At 39.4% G+C, this 18261-nt stretch overlaps 1 protein-coding gene across 8 annotated transcripts in view; it reads left to right on the top strand.

Annotated features, from left to right (window-relative positions):
- ADK (adenosine kinase) overlaps positions 1-18261 on the top strand; it is a 560340-nt gene that overhangs the window by 189229 nt on the left and 352850 nt on the right. For all 8 annotated transcript variants that reach the window (XM_039547058.1, XM_039547060.1, XM_039547059.1 and 5 more), the window contains one exon: positions 8360-8438. In XM_039547058.1, coding sequence (XP_039402992.1) covers positions 8360-8438 — 79 coding nt within the window. The remainder of the gene's footprint in view (positions 1-8359; positions 8439-18261) is intronic.

Raw genomic sequence — 18261 nt, 5'->3', positions numbered from 1 at the left:
GCCTTGTCGGGGTTACAAAAACTCTGCCAGACAAAATAGTGAAAGGAAAGTCCTCAAGGGTAGAAAGGCCTCTGGGTTAAAAAAAAGTAAAAGCAAAAACTCAAATCCTTCCGCTAGCCCATTTCACCGGGGTAGTGCAGAAGCCAAAAAAGTTCCCCACAATAGCGAAACCATTCCCCTGCTTACCTAATTTATATAGTCTATGTGAGACTCTGGCTGTATTGGACATGCCTATCCTGAAATGATTAAACTTGGGACATGAATGATGACAGAGTCACCAGATGTATGAGTAACTGAAAGTACTAAGTATTAAGATGATTAGATTTTGGGATTGTTTTTAACTAGTTTTTTTAAAACTGGAAATGGTAACAATATCTAAAAACCACATAATACCAACTTTCTAATATCATTTAAATAGCTCCTGTAGGAATGTTATCACACTCTGAAGAAATTTTTCTTTGATTTACAATGCTGATTCTTTAGACGTTCTGTCACTCATTGCTTCATGTGAAGATTTAAATGAATTTTTTAAAAAATGTAAATGGTAAGATTAGACATGAGGACATTGGGATGTTAGTCGGGTTCTCCTTGCTGCTATACAGTAAACTGAGATCTGTTACTAGCATGACCTGTTCTTGCAACTGAAAATGTTAGGCAACTAGAGAAGGTGAGATAATTACCTTTGACTAAGTGAATTCAGTAAATGTAATATATATTACATTGTTTTGCTATTTTATTAAAGCTGCAAGTTGCAAGGATGTTGAACCTTTAACAAAGATCTTTCATCCTCACTGCTTGTCAGGCATTTTGAGTTAACAAAAACGAACAGAAGAATTTGAATAATCTGACTAAAAATCTCCGGGAAAAATTGGTTAGCCAGGACCTGAATTTCTAATATACAAAATAAACAGAAAAAAACAGATTAACAAAAAACCACCCTCAGTTACAAATACGCTTTTTCCCTCCTCTGCAGCTGCTTTTAGGCAGCTGATCTTTAAAATGTGACTCCCTGCTGGTGTGTGTTATAGAGTCATCCTGGGTAACAAGCAAATAGTTCAGAAAATAGCCAAGAAAACCCATCTTGCTGAAAAACAAGAAACTACATTTCTTTTTACTTCTTGAAGATAAAGTGGCTTTTCACATCTGCATCAACAGTGTCTTTCTCTCAAGCATTTTTTTCTCAGTATGTAACTTGTGGAAAATGTTATTTAGATCGGTTTTTTAAACTCATTTATACAACTTCAGAAGTCAATAAGACTTAGGCTACAAAGTGCCTAAATCACTTTTGAAATGGGATTTAAGTACTTTTGAAAAAGGTAACCTTAGATACAAATATCCAGAAGGATATAAATCTATATGCAGTAGGAGCATCATCATTTATTCCATGTTTACAATATGTGTGAATAAAGGAAGATGGTTAAATTGTTTTACAGCTGGTTAAAATACTAATTTTACTCATCTAATCCACAAATAAATGACTGGAATTCATACCTAAGTGAGTTTGCCATGTTAGATTTACAGGGCCTGATTTTGGTCTCACTTACAATAATATAAATTAAGAGTAATTGTATTAAGGTCAATGGACTGACACTAGTGCAAGACAGATGTGCATAACAGAATCAGGCCCATATTTAAGCAAAATAAAATTTAGGATTTGTGTAGTAATGATAGCAGCCATACTGTGTGTCTGTATCTTCAAGTTCAATTTTCAAAATTGACTTTGGAAGTCAATGGGATCTAAGCTCCTAAGTGCCTAAGTCACTTTTGAAAATGGGACTTGGGTTCCAAAGTCACTTAGGACCTTTTTGTCTTGTTTGTATTCTTTTGGATACTCCATTCCAGGAAGTTAATGCACTTTAAACTCAACAAGAATACCTCTTTTCATTCAGTCTTACACTTCACTGTGAGGATAGACAGAAGATATGAGATGACAAAAAATGGATACCAACTTTGGCTGACCTTTGCTTTTTTGGTTTTGTCCCAAGTAGATTTTTGTATTTAAGATCTTTGTGGCAAGGACTGGCATTTCCCAAATGTTTTTAAAAATGATACCTTGCACAATGGGGCTCTGATCTGGATGGCTTGCAGGTGCTAGCTACTGCAAAATAAAAATTAAATCTGAATAATTGTAGTACTCTTATTAAGTTGCTTTTTCTGCTTTCCGAGTCTCTTGTTGAGATATACACTTCAGCATCAGGTTTTATTAGCAGTTCAGTTCTAAAAAAACAAGTGACACGTGACATCATTGCCAATGTTGTTTTACAAAAACATTAACATACATTCTTTTTGGTCAGTGCTATTGTTGATCAGCAGTACCACAGCTAGAAACATGTACTGCTACTGTTGCAAACATGTTTTCTCTAGAATATGACGACCAAATTTACGGTACCAAACTCATGGCCTTCTGGATGGTGCTGATGTGAGATTTATTGTGGTGGTTAATGTAATGGTATGTTCTAAGATCAACAAAGGAACCAGAGTTCTCAGATATGCTAACAGACTTAGGAAATATTCAGAAGGACCATCAGTTGCAGAACCAGAAACAGCAATATTAGTCTAGCTCATAAAGTCCTAATTTTCTTGAATTTGTCCCAAACATAACAGTTCACTTAGCACCTACACAAGGTGCATTTGGTATCCACTGGCCTGAAAGAGAGTTGCTCCAGTTTATTCCCCCCCCCCCCAAAACAAAAACAAAAATAAAAAACCCTTGAAAGGTGCTGGACTGACACCACTGTGGCATGGAATTTCCTGTTCATAGGCCAGGTATAGTGCGGACAATGGCACAACAGGTTTCCCCATGCTCCCTTGATCATGTACTGATTTTTTTGTCTGTCCAAATGTTAATTTTTAAAAATGAAAATCCAATTTAAAGATGAAATCCAGTTGTCATTCTTAAGTTTCAGGTCAGTAGTTGGTTAATGGACTCTTGTGGATAAATTAACACATTTAATTGATAACAGCCTTACATCATGACATTGAAGACAGTCAGCAAAAGGGGTTTCCTTGCATTAGCATGCATTTTCTTTGAATTGACACATTCACCCAAGGCCCCGAAGACGTTTTTCTATAAAACATGATGAAATGAGGTGTTTTTTTAAATACTTCTGACTGAACTAGTGAAGGGCAGCAGTCAAAGTCTCACTGTCTGCATGCCTAATTCAATGAAATAACTGAAAGTAATTTTTTTCCTCTCTGCTGGCTGTCACCTTGAGATTGAGATATTAAAGACAATATTTTATCTGATGCCAGTTACTGCATATTTATTTTGGTTTAGAAGCCATCCTCATTGTTATAGCCAAACCTTCATCACACAGACCACAGAATAAAGTAATTAAATGCACTAGAAGTCACAGCTCTAAATAAAGAGAAGCAGTAGGGCATCTAGTATTGTATATTAATACAAGTAATCTTGAGTTACCCCTCAGTCACAAAGGCAGTTGTTGTAGTAGGCATTTTCAGGTAAAGGAGTTAATATTTTTATTGCTATGTTCATAGATGCACAAATAACAAAAATTAACCATATGGATTGGGTACCAAGCATTTAAACTGATAGAAAATGTAAGATTAAATTTTACAAATTTAATTTTACAAATCTTGCCAAAACATTGTTTGTTCATGTTGTTGTTGCATTTCTTTATTTGAGAAGTGGTTGTTATGAGACATGTTGTTGCTTTTTTCCCTCAGCAACTTGCTATCAGTAGAGGTTGCAGTTGCTTGGTATACAATTGGTAGATAATTAGTAGTGTGGATGGCTGTGAAAAGCATATGTAGTAATTTAGTTTGTGATTCTTTCTAATTGCCTGCCTGTCGTTAGGAGGGTAGGATGGGGTATCTCATTATTCAAACATTTTAAATGGAGACTTATTGTAGAAATAAAAAGATCATAACTCCGACCTTTAACAGAGTATTGAAGTACATGAGTAATTATTGCACAATTATGTCCCATGTCATATGCTATAGAGAAGTATGTGATAGGATGGCTGATATGGTTCAGATAGGGGTTTTTCCCCCCTAAACCTGAAAAATATTGTCTTGGTAAGTATTTTAACTGAAACAAAATATGTTGAAATAAAAAAAAAACTATGCATCAGTCGCTAAATTTGAACTTAAGTAGTTGAGGCTTGTGACTGTAAATATGTAATATTGTAAAGTTAGATCATAGAATCTCAGGGTTGGAAGGGGCCTCGGGAGATCATCTAGTCCAACCCCCTGCTCAAAGCAGGACATAGAAGCTTAATTTGTATTCAACTTAGTGTTTAAACTTAACTCCAGTACATGAACTACTATTTGATAAAGATGATTGAATTCCACCAGTACTTAATGATATGTACTATATAACTGGTTGTAAGTATTATACACATAGGCAGTACTCTTCTTGAATGAAGGGTGGTGGGAGCTACAGTTTTGACTTCTGTAATATTAATGGATAACTGTCCATTTCCAGCATTTTCCTTATAATAGTTCTCTTCAGGCTCTTCTCCAGAAGGTGTATAAATCAGTGAACCAAAATGTGTGATAGCAGATGCACTTTGTCAGATAGAAACTGTGCTCAGTCTCTCACTAATCCATCCTCCATACAACTCTCTCAGTTCTCAGTACAATGGCAAAAATGTTTAACTGAACTGTGCTACTGCTCTCCTTTGCCTTTCTTTTGTTGTATTCCTCTGACCTCAAACAAGGTAAATGATAGCAAGATATTAAAAACCTTTAATATTTTAAATTCCACTACTTAACCTATTTGTGAGAGACTGAAGAGATAAGTTACTCAAAGAAAATGTAAGGAAAACAGGACCAAAGGTGCAGAAGGTGAGCATTTTTAGATATTTCCTATAGCCACATTGCTAAATTTTATTTGTGCATGTCTGTGTGTATATTCATATATAAAATTAAAACAAAACCAGAAAAATAAAATTCTTCTATGAAAAGTCAATATGCCAAATTTTAAAAGTAAGCAGGGGATTTTAGATCTAATATCAGTGTACATCTCAACTCATCCTTAATTAGTCGTTGTTGATGCTTCCATCTTCAAAGAACTTTGCAAATATGATTTAGAGGAAACTATTGTAGAGTCATTAAGGTACTACATCTTATAAAAGTAGTCTGTGAATGGATTTCATAACAGAAGCAGCAGCCCCTTAGAAGCACATATATTAATAATCAAGACTCTGTTGATTATGATTTATTTATTTAAGGTGACATGAGCCTCTGTTATAGGATAGGAAGTGTCTATTCTGAATATTGTATAATAAAACTACTGTGCAACAACCATCTATTATAGGAGAGCATCAACCCAAGAAAATAAATGTAATGAACATCCAGAAGTGTAACTTTCATATTAGTATGACTATAATAAAATAATTGACTTTGAAAATGACATTGTGGGAGTCCATATTTATTACTTGTACAGCAGATTGCTTAGCTGACCATTCAAAATGATGTATTTGCTCTGATAGCCCTGGAAACTCAACCTGAGATCTGAAAATCAGGCAGTGTTTTCTGCTTCTGACATCACAAATTAATTTTTCACTATGGTTATTGAGCACAAGACAGAATGGAATGTAACTCTGATAGATATACTGGATCTGGACCATGGTCATTGGTATTTGTGTTTTTGCATTAGCAAATATGTTGAAAGAAGATGCCTTTTTTTAGTAGTTACTTTTCTGGCTGATGTTTATTCCTTTTTCACTTGTAGTATAGGTAATCTGTATTTATATAATAAGATTTTGTGAGTCACTCTCAAGTCTAAAATGTCCATTGAGTCAGTGTGAAGCGATGGAAACAGCCACAAGCATGGTTGAGAGCTCTTTATGTTTAGAATTTCACTAGGTTGACTCATCACTGGGTTTTGTGGTCTGTTACGATCAAATTTTTAAGTTTTCAGCCATTTTGACTTTACAAATTACTCCCATGCAGTGTATAGCTACAGTAGGCATGTATTTATGCCATGCCAAGATCCTAGATCAATAGTCCCCAAACTATGGGGGGCATGGAGGAATGTGGGAGAGGCGTGGCAGGGCCTGGGCCAGCCCCCACAAGGGGCGAGAAGGGAGCACCACCCAGCTGCAGCTCCCCCTGCTCTGTGCCCAGCTCTGGCCCCTGCCACAGCTCCACTCCACCCCCTTCTCCGTCCCCAGTTCAGCTCTGCCCTCATTCCTTCTCAGCCTTCCCCTACCCACCCCAGGCCAGCTCTGTCTCTAGCCCCAGCTCCACCTTCAGCACAAGCTTCTCTGCTGAACTAACTGTGCAGTAATGGAAGAGGGGGAGTGCAGAAAGATTCCACTAGTAGTAAGGGCAGGGGGGCATGACAAGTAAAGTTTGGGTACATTGTCCTAGACCATTGTGATATCAGAGTTAACTCATCCAGTCACCACCCTTAGTCTGCAGCTATTTTGCCTGCAACCATTTCACTGGTTGTATGAGGGAGACTATACAAATCAACACAACCAGCATACATCATAACCCCCCAAATCACTTTGTAGCCTAGAATGTCAGTTGAGTCAGTGTGAAACAATGGAAACAGCTACAAGCATGGTTGAGAGTTTTTTGTTTATATCATCTGGTTCAGTCATCCTTTGGATTCACAGTGTGTTGCCATCCTATTTTTAAATTCTCGGCCATTTTCAGCTTTTTTTTACACACGACTTTATAAATTACATTCTTGTGACAGCACAGGCTTTCTGCTACTAGTATTTATTGTAAGGTTGGAGGGGTGCCTAATTTATTTGAAAATTAGGTGCATTAAAACGAGGGGAAAGTGTTTTCTGTTAGTATATGAACAAAGAGACAATAATAAAAAAACTATCAGGACTGTGCCTCAGGAAAAGTAACATGCATACTGTATGAAAATGTATTTCATTTAAACTTATGCAAGAACAGTGGTTCTCAAACTTCTGTATTAGTGACCCTTTTCACACAGCAAGGCTATGAGTGCCACCCCCCCCTTTATAAATTAAAAACACATTTTTGTATATTTAACACTATTATAAATGCTGGAGGTGAAGCAGCGTCTGAGGGTGGAAGCTGACAGCTCGTGACCCCTATGTAATAAGCTCGTGACCCCCTGAGGGGTGTCATCCCCCAGTTTGAGAACCCCTGTGCAAGAGAATCCACTTATTAATCAACCTCCTATTTTAAGAGATTATCACAAAGAATCCACAAATGGATAGAATACTATTTTGCTCCATCTTTATTAGAAGACCACTTCTGTTAAACTATTTTAGTTGGTCCCTTGAATGGTCCCTTAAGACAGATTTAACTATATTTCTCTTGAATACCGGGCTTTTTCTTGATGGTAGTCTAAACCGAATTAAATTTTTACATTACCTTTGTACTGACCATTTATTGACCTGTCTGGAACTTAAACAATTCAACTTGCACTGCATTTTTTAGCGAAGTCCCTTTCATTATTTCAGTGGTAGCTATGCTCCAGATCTAACTAGTGGAGCCAGATATTATTAACTCATAACTGTTATGTACGCTATGTTAAAAACAGTGACTTTTCCTTTTAAATTAATCAAGCTGTCTTTATACATATTTTTATATTGTGAAAATAAGTTTTGCTAGTGAAAGCAAGTGTTCTTTCAAAACATTTAGACAGCGGAGCTTTTATATTTTATTTATTTTTACACAATGATTCAACTTAGAGGACTAGAAAACTGAAAGACTGAGAACTGCTCTGCTACAATTTATGCACGTTTTACAGTTATCTTTTATATCCGATTTTTCTCAAACTAGCAGTAGATCTGTTTATAAAGTTCCAACACCTGACAAACAAGTTCAAACTTCATGCTTTAAAATATTTACATTTTGAGTGTACACTATTTGACTACAGTTTAAAAGTAGATAAAGTATCTTATTATTGAATTTTTATGTTATGTATTTAGCCAGAGGAAGTGTGAATCAGCACCTCTTCGTTGGTTTCCTTTAAATTTTTTCTTTTACATGTGAGCATATACTTTAGAAGCTTGAAAGTTAATTATCATCATGCATAAGCTCCAGATGCTGTATTCCTAAGATATTCTTTAAATGTTATAGAGCTACAATGCAACTGTAAGGGAGCGAAATCAAGTTGATATCGCTTGCTTTGTCATTTAGCCAGTTGCTTAGTGCACATATTGTGCATGCATGCTATTTTAGTCTGCGTTTTCTCAGCTAGCACCTTGTAAAAGAGCTAATATGTCTGAATTTCCTGTTTACAAATAACTTGATCTCATACATTTCTAATCTAGATGCTTTATATAGTTTTTCACTGAAAAATTGCAGAATCTGACTTCCTTTCTCTCTCTCTCTCTCTCTCTCTCTCTCTGCCCCCCTTCTCTCCCCCCCCCCCCCCAACTCCTGTGGTTTCTTACAGGTTTGAAGAACTTGTGAAAAAGTTCAACGTAGAATATCATGCTGGTGGCTCTACTCAAAATTCTGTTAAAGTGGCCCAGGTTTGTTCTTCCTTAAAAGAAATAAACTAAAGATGTTGACTTTAAACCACTTCTTGTTGTTCTAAGTTGCTTATCATGTTGCTCAGAAGCATTACTCAGCGAGTGCATGTTAGTCTGTTGCCTAAAATAAGTTGAGCTTTGTACTCTAGAAGTGACTTCAATGTTTTCTTTTTTTTTCTCTTGCACTGTTCTTGTTCAGGTTGCAACATTTCAGTCATAACCACATTTATTTGTTAAGGGTTTATAACCTGTGTATAAATGATTGAATTGAAAATTTTTTTACATGAGGAGAATTTTAGAGATATGAATATCATAAAGTTGGGCTTGCACTGATCCAAGGTAGGTTTTGTGCACTTTGATAACAGAGAATGTATTTTGTTATATACTAGTGAATGAAAGCTAATCTAGTGATACATTTTGTGTGTAGTATTGCAGATACACCCACCACACAATCTGAAAGTGTATTGCATAAATCCCATAATTTAAAATTTGCAACTTTTATTTATAATTCTTCAAACTTCCTATGTAGATAAAACATATTGCCAGATACCTTCAAATGCTATTTTGAAGAAGTTAGATTGTAATTCAGCAAAGTTATTAAACTTTGTTTTGCTTTAAAGTTGCATTCACAATTTTCTCTTACTCAAAATGGCTGTCATTTCCCATAACTTACAGTGGGACTTCAGCTACCAAATGGGATCGAAGATGTTTATGTCCTAGGTAATGATGATCACTACTTTACTACTGGGAGGGATACCCCTAAAAAAATAGCAGCCATCACCTAATGTTTCCACCTGGGCTTTGAAGCCATAGACAACCATTAGGAAATACGGCTGCCATTTCACTAAGGCCATCACACTTTTCAAACCTTAAACCTACCAGTCTTTGACACAAGTAATTAAAAGGTATGACCAATGACTGAAATGTGAACCCCTATGTTTTGTTGTGTATCACATCATCATTCAGATTATAATAGTTTTTGATATAAAACCTATTTTACGATCATTCTTCACCATGTAAATTAGATGAAACATTTAAAAAAATAGAAAATGAACTGGAAAAATAGGAGTTTTATAACATGCACTTATAAGGATCACTACATGGACCATTAGTAGAGTTTCAACCCAAGACATTCAGATCTTGAGTCCACATAGCTACCGCTTGAGCTACAGGAGGTGGTGGTAGTAGCATAGGCAGCTATTCTCTGTGTGGTTCAGCAACCAGAGAGGATTTTTGAATGGATTTCGCAACCATTTTCAAGACATGCTGAATGTCAGGAACCCTGGTTTTGTTCCTAGCTCTGGAACAGTGGTTTACAGATTACAATCACTTATAGATTTGACAGATTCTTTCTGTGTGTGGCTGAGAGTGAAAGTTAATCATAGAACTACATTGGTTCTATTTTCATCTCTTGTAGAAATGACCTTTTGCAATGTCACAGATAATTTATTTGTAAAACAGATTGAGTGATACTTGACTGCCCCTTAATATAGATGTTGCTCAATAAGAAGTCTGTGAAATGTACAGAAATATAAAGAAATACAAACAAGAGCAATCAAAAGACGTGAAACGTGAACTCATGGTGTCCTGCCTCCCAGTTCAGTGCACCTTCCACTGTGCTAAAGTGTATTTTGTTAGGAAATTTGTCACTCACGTAAACTGGAACTCTGATTCAGCTGAAATGCAGTAGACTTGAGGGCTTTGGCCATGTGAAATTGAGGCTGCCCAGTAAAGATGGCCGCCCCTTAGCTTGTCTTTCCAATGGCTTTGAAGCTACAGGCTGCCCTCAGCGAAGTTCCCTTCCATTCTCACCCCACTATGCTCTAAGGTTAGGAAACTATAGGAAGGTTGTCTATGCTGTAAACCGTGACTGAGTCTGGGGGTCATACCAGCCATGGTTGCCAACTGAGAGCTGCTTTGATTTCCAGTGCTGCAAGTTCTTCACCTTCAGTTGAAGTGCAGCATCTTCAGGAGAGGGTTCTCCAGTCTAGACAGCCATAGCTCGCCCAATGGAGCAGAGATGGCACTTGACAGATTCCTTTTCTCTCCACCCAAGGAGTTTTGGGAGCATTCTAATTAAAAGTTTGCAGTATACTGTGCTGGATATAAATGTTATGTCTCATCAGTTGGAGGTACCGTCCTTGTGGTGGCGGATTCTGTTGCCCTCAGTGGAAATATGTCCTCTCTGGGTATTAGAGGTGTCCCATAACTGGACATTTCCTTGCTTTCTAGGGTTTGAGTTGGTGGAATATTACGTCTGTACAATCTTAATCCCTTTTTAAAGGGTCTTTATATAAATAATGTATATATAGTGCTATTAAAATATGTGCTGTTCATAGGCGTAAATATAGGAAAAAAGTCCCTGCCCCAAGTAGCTTACAGCCAAATTAAAGTGAGGTTAGATAAGCTAAGGTAGTTAGTTGATCCTGGAGATAAGAGCAGAGGCTACAACAGCAAATGCTTTATTTGCGGCTAAAATGAAATATTGTAACATCTGAAAGGTGCATAATGAAGTGACACACATACTCATCAGAATGAGGCTTATTGAGTTGGTGCAGAATATTGTCATGGCCCCTTCTCCCATAACGGCTTTGAAATCCAGTGAGGTTTGCTGACCGAAGATAGACCAATTAATCTACAAGTTTATAAACAAAGTATGTAAAACCATTAAGGTTGCTTGTTCCACTGAATAGGCATGCTTTACCAACTAACTGTAAGTAACAGAGCAGCAGTGCAGGGAGCTTTTCCGAGGGTTTATCTTCAGTGCTAAAAAAACTTGTATGTTTTACCACACGCTAATTAATGCATGTGAGAATACGTGAACTTAAGTGCATACGTTATCCTGAAGTAAAAGAATACATCTTTTTTTAAGCAGTAAAGACAAGCTCAAAGAGAGAATTACCGTAACTGAGCCCCATGGTCATAATAAACAAGAACATATTTTTGAATGATCTCCAAAAATCTGCCTTTGGGGAATGCTTGTTGCTGAAAGAATTCCATAACTCTTGGCTAACTACTTCTAAAGATTCTTTCCAAATTTGTGAAAGTATGGAGAAAGAGCAAGCCCTCTCATAATGACATCTCTACCTGTGAGACTTTCCATTCCCGAGAAGGAAAACAGGAGGCAGCTTGAGTGCATCCAGAGGGATATTGTTCAAGCATGTTTCCAGATGCACCATTTTGAATTATTACATCAGTTCCACTTAAAAAAAAAACCAGCAACCCTCATATTTTACACTTGTCCCTAGAAGCATATTTGGAATTATTTTGTCTTGTTTTAGATGATACTGAGTAATAAAAAGGGGTGTGATTTCTTTTCTTTTTTCTTTTTTTTTTCTTTCTTTTTGGAAGGGATTTGAAGGACGACAAAGATGTAGAATGAATCAAAAGAGGCAATTTATTTCACTAGCAGGACTGGGGCAGGATGACCGAACAAAAATAGAAAGTAGTAAAATGAAGGATAGATGCTAGAGAGAGGGAATAGATACAATTATTAGACACTGGAGCTAGGCCAGTGTCATCAAACTACCAGGCCAACCAAAACAGGCCACTTAGATGGAGGGCTAAGAAGGTTAGAACATGTGTCTTAAACTTAGTGTGCGGTGCGAGGTTGGTAGGCAGATCACTGGATGGTGTGAGGAGTCATGGCAGAAACATTGTTTGATTAGGTGGGCAGCAGAATTGTCAACAAGCTTGTTATAATTTACAGAAAAAGCCAGGAAGATAAGCTAGAAATCAGTGCAGAAGATAACAAAAGCTTAAATGAAGAGAGAAAGGTGGCTTATATAAATTTTCAGTATAATCCAGGGGTAGGCAACCTATGGCACGCATGCCAGAGGTGGCACATGAGCTTTTTCAGGGGCACTCACACTACCCGGGTCCTGGCCACCAGTGCTGGGGACTCTGCATTTTAATTTAATTTTAAATGAAGCTTCTTAAACATTTTAAAAACCTTGTTTACTTTACATACAACAATAGTTAGTTATATATTATAGACCTATAGAAAGAGACCTTCTAAAAACATGAAAATGTATTACTGGCACGTGGAACCTTAAATTAGAGTGAATAAATGAAGATTCGGCACACCACTGCTGAAAGGAATGTTTAGAATGGTAGGGCACGAATCCAGAGAAAAGTTTAGACAGGAAAAGCATGTAATAAACAGTGTTTCAGCATCAAAAAAGTCAATGAGAATAAGGATAAATGAGAGAAAAGAATATTAAGGGTATATCTACACTGTTTAAAAACAAAAAACTCACAGAAGCGAGTCTCAGAGCCCAGGTCAACTGACTCAGGCTCATGGGGCTTGGGCCACAGGGCTAAATATAGCAACACAAACATTTCTGCTTGGGCTGGACCCCAGGCTCTGAGACCCACCCCCTCAACAGGTTTCAGAGCCTGAGTGGGAATGTCTGTGTTGCTATTTCTAGCCCTGTAGTGCAAGCTTCAGTCAGTTGACCTGACCTCTGAGGGTAAGTCTACACTGCAAACAGAACCTGCAGCAGTGAGTTTCAGAGCCCAGGTGACGTGACTCAGGTTATGTCTACACTACCAATTTTTGTTGACAAAAGTGATGGCAGCACCCAAAAATCGACATAATAAAAATTGGAATCTCATGTTCACACTTACTCCCTCTGTTGGCAGAGCGCATCCACAGTGGGGGCACCATCCTTGACAGTGTGAGCATTTCACTGTGGGTACCTATCCCACAGTCCAGGTCAACACTTTCTGTTGCTAGGTGTTGTGGGAAGGAGGAGCAGATTGCGGCACATCTTGGGACCTGCCTTAATGTCCCATGATGCATTGCTTTGTGTCCTAGCAGTCCGTGGGCTTCCAGCTTTCTTTTGTGGCATTTTTGCAATGGTCAATCTCTACTGTTGACCTCGGCATCTTTGTGGGAAGGGATGGACCTCGCACTGCTCTCCTATGCTCTGTGAACTATCATGAAGACATTGTGGATGGCAGTGCAGTTAATTGTCAAGTTCCTAACTGAAGAACATTCGCAGGCGCCCAACATAGATTACTTTTGGCATTCATAGAGCAGCTGCATAGGGTAGATCGTCACTTTTGGGCTCATGAAACAAGCACTGAATGGTGGGATCGTATCATCCTGCAGGTGTTGGATGAAGAGCAGTGGCAACAGAATTTTCGGATGTGGAAAGCCACTTTCCTGGAACTGTGTGCGGAGTTCGCCACAGACCTGCAGCACAAGGACACCAGAATGAGAGCTGCCCTCTTGGTAGAGAATGGTGGCAATCGCTGTATGGAAGCTGGTGACTCCAGACTGCTACTGGTTGGTCGCGAATCAATTTGGAGTTAGGAGTCGACCGTTGGGGCTGTGTTAATGCAAGTGTGCAGGGCAATTAATCACATCCTGCCACGCATCTTCAGGAATACCAGCCTGTACGGAAAGCTACAAACCAGAATATTACAGTGGGGGATGTTGAAATGTCCATAGTGATCCCAGGAGCCCCGGCATACCCTTTATAGCCGTGGCTCATGAAACCTTATATGGGACACTTGGACAGCAGTAAGGAGCAGTTCAACAGGCTGAGTAGGTGCCAGATGACAGTTGAATGTGCCTTTGGCAGATTAAAGGCACACTGGCGATGCCTATATGGCAGGCTAGAGCTTAATGAGGATAATATTCCCTTGGTCATAGCCACGTGCTGTACATTGCATATCTCTGTGAAGCTAAGGGTGAAAGGTTTGCTTGGGGTGGAGTGCTGAGGCAGACTGCTTAGCTGCTGATTTTGAGCAGCCAGATACCAGGGCTGTCAGAGGGGGCCAGTTCGAATCAGGGAGGCTTTGAGGCAGCACTTTGACAATGAGCACCAGTAATGTGTATATCTGTCAGAGGTACTAGGACGCAATGGTGTCTTTTTGGGCCTTACATTCCTATAAGACAATGAAGATAATGCCTGTCCCATGATGCATTGCATGTATTGGTGGTATCTGTAATCTCAATTTGTAGAAAAAAAATAAAGGTGATCCACCATTAAATAACTTTGATTTTATTGAATAAGAAACAGCACACACACGCATATAGATGCCTGGTGGGAAGGAGGAACCAGGAAAGGACAGACTTTCACAACTGTGTGTAGGTCCAGCTATCATTGTGAAAGTTGTCCTAGGGGGTGGAGTGAAGGGGAAACCAAGAACTCCCAGAAAGTGGAGAGGAATGTGCAGGTGGAGTTTGTGTGGGAGGGCATAGAAAAATGCTCTGAATGTGCTGCAGGGGAGACTGAGCATGGATCTGTTGAGTCTGCAGCACTATTAAGGACTGCAGCGCCTGCATTTGCTCCTCCATTACTTTAATCATCCTCTCATTTGCATCCTTAACAAATGCTTGATTCTCTTTTCTGTCCTGCCATTTGGCTTCCCAGCAGTCCTTACATTCCCTTTTTTCTGCTTTGGAGCACTGCCGTACCTCACAGAACATGTCGTCTTGCTGCATTTCGGGCGCTTTCTTATCTGGCGGAGATGCTCGGCAGGGGTGTGGGTTGTGTTCCTCAAGGCCATATCTGGTGATGCACAGGGGACAATGCACAGAAGCGGGATTGTTAAGTTCACGCACAGCATTGTAACATTTCAGTTAATACATCTTTTGCAACATTGCAATCACTTTCTCACTGACCCTAGCCAGGCACACATCTCCGCGAACAGCCAAAGCATGATGAGTGTTAGTGGGGGCGTGGAAGGGGCTGCTCCACATTGGGAAGAGAGCACACACTCTCTGCAAGGGTCATGGTGCAGCTTTCTATGGAAAAAAATCTAGAATTCTTCCACACTTTTCCACTGGTGGGGATCATGCTAGCAGATATCTAACTGCTAAGTGTAAGTAGGGAAACAAGGGTACATCTACTCCATACCTGTTGCTTCCGCCCTGCTCCCTATGCTGTTCGACTATGTGATGCTTTGGTCCCTGCACAAGTAATTGCCAAATGGCATGGGAAAGTTTCCTACAATGGGGGTTGGAACAGAGCTGCTCTGCCACAGAACTTTTGGCAGAGGATTACCGAGTACCTCCAGAAAATTTTCCTGGAGATCTCGCTGGAGGATTCCTGTGAGATCTCTGAGGGTATCAACACCCTGTTCTGCCGTACCGATTAGCTACACAGGAAAATGTCCACCTCAAAGAAACACAGCCAGACCCCCACATTTCTATACCCTGAACCTGCCTCCGCAGTACACTTATCAGAGTTATCTCCTGCTTCTTTCTCCCCGGAGAGCGACTGCTAAGACTTGCTAGATGCCTCTGGTGTGGAGAAAAGTTCCTGGTTGCCTGGCTGACCGGGCGACCCCGCTGGGAGCTGCACAGCCTAATCTAACTCCACCTGTTCATCAATAACTTAGTCTTCCGGGTTAGGGCCTCTTTCAGCCGCCTCCGTTTCCTCGAAATATGTGCGGGGCTCTTGGCAGTGGAGGTGAGGTCACCACTGAGGATAGCATCCAGCTCCATATAGAATCGGCAGGTCTTAGGTGAAGCATCAGAGCGATGGTTTGCCTCCCTCGCCTTACGGTACGCTTGCCTTAGCTCCTTTATCTTCGCTCCGCACTGCAGCGTTTCCCGATCATAGCTCTTTTTGCACAAGCCTCAAGAAATGTGCCCCTAGGTGTCCCAATTCCTACGGCTCAAGCGCAGCTGGGACTGCACAGCCTCATCTCCCCATAATATACTGCTTAGATCGAACAGCTGCTCCACAGTGGTCCAAGCAGGAGAACATTTGGTGCAATAACCCGCCATGGTCACTTGGGAAGATGTGATGAGACTTCTCCATCCTGAGCCAGCAGGAAATTAAATTTCAAAAATTCCTAGGGCTTCTAATGAGGAGGGGCGGATGGGTGTTTACCTGCCTGCAGGGCAGTGGAGTTCAAACTGCTGACTGGAGCGGTGAGGATGGGTATTGTGGGACACCTCCTGGAGGCTAATTAAAGCAATGAAATCAAGCATGGTATCTGCACTGGCACGTTGTCGAGAAATTGTAGAGGAAAAAGATGCAAGTCTCTCATCCGGATGGATGTATTTTGGTCACCAAAACACATACTGTTTGACAAAAAGCAGTTTTTCACTACTCATGAACAGCTTTCTGCATTTTTTCATTAATATTATATGCCTGTCTAATAGCAAACATTGGCTTGAGGGGGCAAAACAATAAAACTCACGTCTTTGAATTTTAGGGACCATGGTGATAGCTGCTTTAAAGGAACCGAAGATAGTTTGTGTGGGCAAAGTTAGTTTGCTGGTCATGCTGTACATAAGAACGGCCATACTAGGTCAGACCAAAGGTCCATCTAGCCCAATATCTTGACTTCCGACAGCGGCCAATGCCAGATGCCCCAGAGGGAATGAACAGGTTATCATCAATTGATCCATTCCCATCTTCTGGCAAACAGAAGCTAGGGACACCATCTCTGCCCATCCTGGCTAATAGGCATTGATGGACCTATCCTCCATGAATCTATCTAGTTCTTCTTTGAACCCTGTTATAGTTGTGGCCTTCACAACATCCTCTGGCAAAGAGTTCCACAGGTTGACTGTGCGATGTGTGAAGAACTACTTCCTTTTGTTTGTTTTAAACCTGCTGCCTGTTAATTTCATTTGGTGACCCCTAGTTTTTGTGTTATGAGAAGGAGTAAATAACACTTCCTTATTTACTTTCTCCGCACCAGTCATGATTTTATAGACCTCAATCATATTCTCCCCCCCCCTTAGTCGTCTCTTTTTCTAAGCTGAAAAGTCCCAGTCTTATTAATCTCTCCTCATATGGAAGCTCTTCCATGTCCTAATCATTTTTGTTGCCTTTTTCTGAAGTTTTTCCAATTTCAATATATCTTTTTTGAGATGGGGGACCACATTTGCATACAGTATTCAAGATGTGGGCATACCGTGGATTTATATAGAGGGAATATGATATTTTCTGTCTTCTTATCTGTCCCTTTCTTAATGATTTCCAACATTGTTTGTTTTTTTGACTGCTGCTGCACATAAAGTGAATGTTTTCAGAGAACTATCCACAATGATCCGCTATCCCAAGATCTCTTTCTTGAGTGGTAACAGCTAATTTAGACCCCATCATTTTATATATCCACACGTCTCATAATTGTTCTTTTAATGTGGGGGGATAAGGAGTACAATCACTTGGTTTATTTTTCTATTTCAATTACTGGTAGTAGTTTACTGTTTCAAACCAAATCGGATGATGATACAACTCATTTTAAACACAAATGCAGGTAGCCCTGCTGATGAAGAGTTGGTTTGTGGATGAGTTTGCTTTTAGTTTTGGTATTGTGAAAGTGCACTTATGATCAAGAAAGGGACTGTAAAAATGGCACCTCCTTACTCAAAACTATTGCTCTGGGTTGGTGCTCAGTTTCATATCCGCTTGCTCTGATTTTAACACTTCTGTTGTTGCTGTGGATCCTAATCCAGCTAACAGAGAAAGTGAGCTGTATTCTGTTTCATGTATTATCCAGAGGATTAACTAAATTCTCATTGCAGAATCTTTGTTACTAGTGATGATGCTTGAGCCAGAAAGAACACAGCTTGTCTTTCATATTTCAAGATGAGTTTGAAGGGCTGGCAATTATTGGGGAAAAAGATCTTTTAAGTTACAATTTTTTGAGCAAATGTGATGCAGATAAATCTGGAACCCACTATGCTGTGTTTACAGTACTCCACAGAATATAACCACACATTAAGTAATGACCTCATATTATTTTGCTCATTACCTAACCTTTAAATTTAACTGCATATAGTTGTATAATATTTAAAAAGAAAACCCAGCCTCTTGAAAGTATTAAATAATTTAATAACCAATTT

The sequence above is a fragment of the Mauremys reevesii genome, linkage group 7 (assembly GCF_016161935.1).
Source record: "Mauremys reevesii isolate NIE-2019 linkage group 7, ASM1616193v1, whole genome shotgun sequence".
NCBI lineage: Eukaryota > Metazoa > Chordata > Testudines > Geoemydidae > Mauremys > Mauremys reevesii.
This window is presented reverse-complemented; position numbering and strand designations above follow the sequence as displayed.